The 8417-nt window shown below is 32.9% G+C and overlaps 1 protein-coding gene across 1 annotated transcript in view; it reads right to left on the minus strand.

Annotated features, from left to right (window-relative positions):
• Window positions 1-8417, minus strand: part of PRTG (protogenin) — a 129972-nt gene that overhangs the window by 58391 nt on the left and 63164 nt on the right. The window contains exons 4-9 of the mRNA XM_012658026.1: window positions 8051-8184; window positions 5730-5867; window positions 5344-5502; window positions 4820-4979; window positions 3525-3772; window positions 1260-1424 (exon numbers count right to left, since the gene is read on the minus strand). Of these exons, the coding sequence (XP_012513480.1) occupies window positions 1260-1424; window positions 3525-3772; window positions 4820-4979; window positions 5344-5502; window positions 5730-5867; window positions 8051-8184 (1004 nt within the window). The remainder of the gene's footprint in view (window positions 1-1259; window positions 1425-3524; window positions 3773-4819; window positions 4980-5343; window positions 5503-5729; window positions 5868-8050; window positions 8185-8417) is intronic.

Consider the following 8417-nt stretch of genomic DNA (forward strand, 5'->3'; position numbering starts at 1 on the left):
AACTCCTGGACTCAAGTGATCCTCCCAACTCAGCCTCCCAAAGTGCTAGGATTACAAGTGTGAGCCACTGTGCCTGGCCAAAAATATATATTACATATATAAAAATATATATCTCATATATACATATACATAGGCCTGTGTTTCACCTTAGACGTACATAACAGAGGTTGTTAAACGTAATGCGGTAACTACAGATGTCATATATACTGTAGCTCACTCCAAAGTGGAACAGAGTCTTAAATGAAAACTAAAATTTGGAATTCAGCATTCAGGTAAGTGAGAATTTTTTCATTTAGTCAAACTCTGAATCTAAAAACACCTAAATAAGTGGCATTATAAAGAGATAAGTAAGAGATCTGGGAACAAATGAACAAAAAAAGAGATCTGGAGATTATTTATAAAAACAAGTTTGAAAACTAAGAGTGGATCATTTTCTGAGGAGGAGAAAACACTTGTAATGGGAAAACAGTGTAATAAAGCATATGTTAAATAATTCCCTTTCACACTGCAGGGTACAAAAATGGGCCTTCTAGAGTCCCTTGGAGAGAGACAGAGAAATTCTTTCTTCTGCAACATGATATAAAGAATCAGAGGAAGATAATCAGTTTTCTAGGACTATCTTAATGGATGAAATTCCCCACAATTATAAGAATATATATAGACTTGCCCTCCCTCAAAAGAACCACAACTTAACTTTCAAACCATGATCAGGTAACAAACTGAGCAAGGAAGGTTTTCCACCTTAAGCATATTGTATCTAATAATAAACTAAGTGCTGATTTTTTTTAACTGACAGATAGTGCTAAGAATTTTTTTAACTGATAGGTACTAAATTTTATAAACTCCTGGTTTCAGAAGTCTAATACCTCTGACCCTCAGTCATTACATATACTCAATATGTAACAGTCATTATATTTATTCATGCTTAGAAAAACTCACATTTTGTTCTTTCCATTAAAAAAAATTGCAATGTATTTATAATTTAAACTAGGAACCTTTGAAGAATAAAATGACAATATAAGAATTTTGTTATTAAAATTTATAGTATGAACTATGAATAAAAGTGCTCTTTACCCTTCTCACACCATAATACTTGCAAAAAGAGTCAGATTTGAAACGGCAAATTGGCCTGCTGCTTAACATATCTGTTTTTTAAGAAAAAAGGGGATATTTTCTCTAATTTAAAACACATTGATTTATTGAAATTGATTAACTATATGAACGTTCATACTGAGATATCTAGAATCGTGTTTTCTCACCATCCTCAAGAGTATTCTGTGTCACATGGTCAGACATCTGGCTGGCTCCCATTGGCATGTATGCCACAATGTAGAAAGTGTAATTGCTGGCAGGTTCCAAGTCGTCAATAATATAATGAGTTGTGTCATTTCCGATGACCACTTGATACTCTTCATTATTTAAACCTAGATTAAGAATCCACATTTAAAAATCACAAACACAGTATTCCAAATAAAATTAACAAGGCCATTTTCCCTCACTGTGAGACACTGGTCCTTGGGTCTAATCTCAATCTGTTATCTTTTGTGCCCCCTCTCAAATGTTAACAGGAAGGTCTTTATTTTCTAAAAGAAGCCGTATCTTGCTACAAGTTACTAGTCTGCATCTTTCCTGAATAAATCAAACTGAAAAGAATTAATCTCCTCTAAGTTTCACTTACCATCTAGTCAAAACCCACAGCAGGGACAATGTACAGCAGTGACACAACAAAGCTTAACACAACAGAATATTGTAATTCATAACCATGTAAATTTTACTTCTTTAAACACCATGGTTTCTTTTTTTCTTTTAAACACAAACGGTGAGATAGTAGGGAATGTAATGGCTCTTCTCTTTACAAAAACAAACCGAACCAAAAGTTGTTCTGCACAAGATCTCATTTTGCCCCTAGAGATTCTATTAAGTTTGACTGACACAAGTTGTTCTTTTATTTACACTGAAAGCAAAAGACCTGGGAGGCACAGAATGTGCCTCAAAATGCTTTGTCCCACAGTGAGTTTTATTTTTTTTTTTAAAGAGAAAAAAAAATCTCAGCAATTCTTCATAAAATATGCATGGCAAGGTATAGAAGGGGATTTGTCTTTGTGGGATTTAATGCCTACAGAGCAAACCTGTAAAGTAGAACAGGAGCATTGGCGACTACTGAGCGTTGCTAACAAGTCACAGCAAACGCACGTCAACTTAATCAAAACTCTCTAAGGACGGAATCTCTTCTCCCCACACTGGATTTATAAACAAAACAGAAGGCAAATTCCAGTATTAAGTTTTCCCACATTTCTGAATTAACTTGATAGCATTTTAATTAGACAAGATTACAGGCATTTCACAACAGACTGGTTAATGGCTTGTTAATTAGGAGCTGCATAGTACGATTTCTGACCTACCAAACAAGGTCCTTGAGTTCGAATTAAAAGCCTTGTTCTGTCCCTGAATAGACCACTGAGCTGCATGCCGAGGTTCTAATGAAACAACCATAATAGCGAACAAGAGTGGTCTCCACCAAAACAAGCATTCCTTTTACTTTCATAAATCACTAAAAAGGGAATTAACATACTCCAACATGCTCAGTTATCAGACTTTCATTCTTCTTCCTACCATGACCCCTGATTTACATTCAAAATATTCCTTTTCAAAACACTACTTCAAAGTACAAAAAACAAACAACGGCAACAACAAACCACCTGTTTCTACAGACAATTTTATTATGTCACTATTCTTTGTTTTGAATTTATTTTTAATGTATATTACATAAAGGCTAGGCTGTTTGTGCATAGACTTAAAATTTGTAAACCTCTACTGTGGTTTCTATGAAAAATGAATAGAGAAATCTCTAGGATTTATAAGTAGTTTTTCTTTTTCCTCTAAGGTTTTTGCCAAAAGTAAAATATAGGGATAGAAAAGATCCCAAATATGGAACCAATAATTCTGAATAAAATTTTAAGACAGATTTGATTTCTACTTTTATATAATAAAGGAAATACTAATAGTGTCCTGTTTAATTTTCAGAGTCTTACATGACTTCAGAAAATATTCAAAATATACAAAATCAGGTATAAGGGGAATTTGATCATGTTTACTTTCCCCCTTAAAAATAACATACTATAGTGTCCATAGTTTATTATTTTACTAAACAGTCACACTGCTGTTCCTATGTAACTGCATACTCAAATTGGTATATTAAGTCTCAGTTAAGGAATTTATATCTTGGCTGGAATGAAATTCATAAGTACATTACTTTGTAATTTTTAGCAGGCAGAGATGCTTTGCATTAGCTGGTACTTGTTTCTAAACAGAAAAATCTTAAAACTATACTTACATATAGCAAGTATATAGCAATATGAAATTTGGGAAAAAACAGATATATGGGTATAGAAAATTTTATTAAAGAGATAATACCATAGAATTTTAAAAATATTTTGTGGATTATGTTAAGACATCATTCATACCAAAAACAAATCCTTAATAACAAGCAGCACTTAAAAATAAACATTCCTCAAATTGCTTACCTTCTGCTTTCATGTAGTGCACAGAATAAGCGATGACTTTGTCCGAATTATAAAGTGGCCTCTCCCAAGCTAAAAGGATGGCTGAACTTGACATGGTTTCAGCATGTACATTACAGGGAGCACTGGGTCTGTCTTCTGACATTACTACAGTCAGTCTGGCTCTAGATAAAATAGATCCTTGGCTATTCTCAGCCATGCACTGATAAATAGCATCATCTTCAGGAATAATCTGGTTAATTACCAATTTACTGAGGAAAGAAAAAAATTATTTCTATGAAAAATTCTAAGAATGATATAAAAATAATGTTTAGCTACTGCTAAATGCACTCTCATTTTAAATGACAAAAGTTACTTAAGACAAAAAACTAATCTGTTCTACTGAAAAATATTCTATATTAATTTCTTTCTAAAAATTGGGATTTCATTAAGAAATTATATTACTCTGTAATAGCACCTAATTTACATAATGTTACAATCAATACATAAAATCCTGGTCAACAAAAAATTTTAAAGTTTTGTTCAACATGAATGAGAATGTTACAAGAATTCATATTTATACTAATAATAAAAATAAAAGACTTCACTTAAAAAAAAATTTTTTTTTCTTTTTGAGACACAGTCTTGTTCTGTCACCAGGCTGGAATCCAGTAGCATAATCATAGCTCACTGCAGCCTTGAACTCTTGGGCTCAAGCAATCCTCCTGCCTCAGCCTCTTGAGTAGCTTCTTGAGTAGCTACAAGTACAGGTGCACACCACCACACCTGGCTAATACTTTATTTTTTTGTAAAAATACTTTATTTTTCTGTTGCCCAGGCTGGTCTTGAACTCCTGGCCTCAACTAATCCTCCTGTCTTGGCCTCTTAAGGTGCTGGGATTACAGGAATGAGTTACTGTGCCCAGCTAATATAAACGAATTCTTACAATCATTAAGTTTGAACTGTGAAGGAATTCTTAGAGAATTAATTATTTTCTTCTATGTTCTCCATTTCATGGAAGAAGGAACTGAGATTCCAAAGAATTAATACGCTTGCTTGTTGTAACTTAACCAGTGGCTTAATGGAACTAGAACCCAGGTCTGGGGAACTGTCCAACATTCATTTTATTACAATCTATCACTACCATTATAAAATACAAGAGGATCTATGGCATGCTAATGTTATAAATCCTAAGTTAATTTCTTATTTTAGTTTAGTTTAAACTATCAAGATATTTGATATTTTTATAACCATTTCACATAAAAATTACTAAAGTGATCATATCTTATATAAAACAGTAGCAAAGTGACATAACCCACCTGTTGTACATTTTAATTCTACCATTTGAATGCATCTTCCTTCCATTTTTCAACCATGACATTTTGGGTGAAGGGATTCCTTCCGCCTGACACACAAATCGAGCAGTGCCAGCTCGAGGCCTCGTTAAACTTTCTGGCCATTCAACAAATGAAGGAGGAGCTATTTTTAAAGAAAAGAGAAAATATTTCGGTGATACCAACAGGAATGACATAAAGAGTCAAGGAAGAGTACAGCAAATGAAACAAGTCCCATTTCCTGAAGATGTTTGACATTCTGAGCTTAAAAAAGAAGGAACATAATGATACACATGCAAATAGGATGGTGACTTTAGAAGAATGAACCTATAGTTATATTTTAACATACATATTTAATTTTTTCTTAAAATGCATCATTGGACTCTAATACTTCATATCGACCTTCATACCAATGTTACAAGGCTTAAGAAAGGTAAGCTATAAATGAGACAAAACTGCAAATGTTAAAATGTAAGATTCTCCTGACTGCAGAATGAAAGGAAACATACCTAATACACTTAAAGTTGCCATGGCAACTGTAAAGTTGCGTGTGCCAGGAGTAGTGGCCCGACAAACATATACTCCAGCATGTTGCAGTCTGACATCAGATACCATGAGATTACCATTTCCAAGTACCCGAGTATTAAAGACATCAATGGATTTGTGATCTATTTCAAAAAAAATACTTTAGTTAAAACAATATAACGCATAATCTGGAATTATGTCAAAAGATTACTATTAAAGGAATCAATCATGAAAAATATAAAATTCTCCACATTAAAACTTTCTCTACACATTGAAATGTCAAAGAGTTAAAAGTCATTCAATTGTCCAATGTGTTATCAGTTTCATTAGAATCAGAGTAAGAAAAGACTTTTTTCCTGAGAAGACTTACCAAGACGGCTCCAAGAAATGATTGGTTTGGGATTTCCTGTGGCCATGCATTCCAAAACAACGGTTTGATGAACAGATGTTGTTACGTTCTGTGGACCTGCTATAATGGTTGGAGTGTGGAAGGATTTAGACTCCTTAGCTTTGGGGAGGAAAGGACAGAATATAAATATAAATTATAAATAAGATATAATAAATGAAATGAATTAAAACATCTACTCTTAAGTTATAATGTACATTTTTCTTTTTTTAAACAACTTTATTGAGATATAACACACATGCCACGCAATTCACTCAACTGAGGTGTATAATTCAATGGTTTTGAGAATTTTCAGAATTGCGCAACTACTACCAAATTAATTTTAGAGTATTTCCATCACCCCCCAAAGAAACCCCATACCTTTTAGCAGTCAATCCCAAATCTCTTCTCTCCATAGCCTGGTAAGAACTAATCTACTTTCTGTCTCTCTGGATTTGCCTATTCTAGACATTTCATGTAAAGAGAACCATATATTATATGGTCTTTTGTGACTGGCTTCTTTTCACTTAGGATAATGTTTTCAATGTTCATATGTGTTGTAGGATATATCAGTACTTCATTTTTATTGAACAATAAGAATTGAATAATATTTAATTGTATAGATAAGACACATTTATCCATTCATCAGCTGATCAACATTTAGGTTATTTTCATATTACTCACTTTTAATTGAGGTTCAAAACATTCATTTAATACTTCCTCTAATCTTGTTAAGAAAAAGGGAAGAAGTGTGAGAATGCTTTTGTCCTTATCTTTCATATCAAGACTAACAGATACTACCTAAAATTAAAGCATAGCATTAAATATAAAACTTCAGACTCTTAATGTTTTTCAAAATTTCTTTTTTTTTTTAAACCTTAAAGGATCTTTCAGGAAGTAATGTCTCTTGTGAAGACTAAGCATTCATGTGAAGTTCAACAATGTCTTTAGTTCAGGTTTTCTTCTCCTACAGTCAAGTAAATTTAAATTTAATTGATGTCAAATAAAAAAATGCATTTATGTATAATTCTGTTTTAATAAAATATGTATTTGTTTTTTCATATTTATCTCTCTAGTTTCCCTTCCAGCTATATTCATGTATGGTAAAATATATACAATTATGTTCACTGAATGTTAACAATGATAATTTCTGTATACTGGAATTGGGAATGCTATTTTTAAAATTTTTTGTACTTTTTCATATTGTTTAACATAAAAATTTTGTATTTTTTATTTTCATAAACATTACTTTTTATAACAAGCATGCATCATCTTTATAAATGCAAATTATGACATTTCTTTAAACAACAAACAAAAGAATGTAAGACTGGAAACAAATATATCTTTATTGACAATGGATAATTCTGGTAGAAACAGATGATTATCACAATCTTTTTTGTACTTTCTGTATTTTATACTTTTTTTTTTTTTGAAACTGAGTCTTGCTCTGTCACCCCAGCTAGAGTGAAGTGGCATGACCATAGCTCACCACAACCTCGAACTCCTGGGCTCAAGTGATCCTCCTGCCTTAGCCTCCCAAATAACTGGGACTACAGGCATGTACCAACATGCCTGGCTAATTTTTCTATTTTTAGTAGAGATGTGATCTCGTCCTTGCCCTGGCTGGTCTTGACCTCCTAACTTCAAGCGATCCTCCCACCCTGGCCTCCCAGAGTGCTAGAATTACAGGCGTGAGCCTCCACATGCTGCCGCCATTTTATACTTTTAAAAACAAAAGTGAAATACAGTTGGCCCTCAGTATCCATGAGTTCCAAATCTGTGATTCGACCAAGTACAGATCGAAAACATTTGAAAGAAAATAAAAAATAACAATAAAACAATAAAAATAATACAAATTTTAGAAACAATACAGTATAATAACTATTTACACAGCATTTACATTGTATTAGGTATTAAAAATAATCTAACTGATTTAAAGTATATGGGAGGATGTGTGTAGGTTATATACAAATACTACACCATTTTACATAAGGGACTTGAGATCCGTGGATTTTGGCATCCAAAGGAGTCCTGGAACCAATCCCCCATGGATACTAAGAGACGACTGTATTTATAACATAAATATTCAATCTTTCTTAAAGACTGACATAACATAACAGAAAATAAGTTAGCCTCTGAAAGAAGGTTTCTTAATAAATAAAAATGACCATTTTATAAATAGATTACAATAATTTAAATGAAATTTAACTTCTATTTATGGCACACGACTACAGCAAGAGGAAGAAAAGTAATAGCTGGGCCAATAAATAAGTCACAGAAATGTAAAAAGCCACTCTGTGGGGTACCTGGAATCACAGTTAGGGAGGCCTCCATACTTTTACGTCGGTGGGCTACAGTAGCAGCAACACAACGGTAATTCCCAGCATCCCTCTGGCCAACATCATAGATCTGCAATACTCCTGTTGGTAGGGCAGTTATCCTGTTATGCAAATAAAAGTAATTAAACTTTTTATAGTAGAATTTATATTTAACATATTCTATGGCAGGAATTAATACACTCAACCTTTTTACAAAGTGCTAGGAACAATACCACCCTCTTAAAATATTAGCTTGATTCGATTGTTTTCATTTGGGTCACTAAAGCTCTCTAAACCATAACTAATTTTGTGTAATCCGGTTTGTGAAATCTATCAATCTAATTTTACACAGAGA

Source organism: Propithecus coquereli, unplaced genomic scaffold (assembly GCF_000956105.1).
Source record: "Propithecus coquereli isolate 6110/MARCELLA unplaced genomic scaffold, Pcoq_1.0 Scaffold57, whole genome shotgun sequence".
In the NCBI taxonomy this organism is placed as follows: Eukaryota; Metazoa; Chordata; class Mammalia; order Primates; family Indriidae; genus Propithecus; species Propithecus coquereli.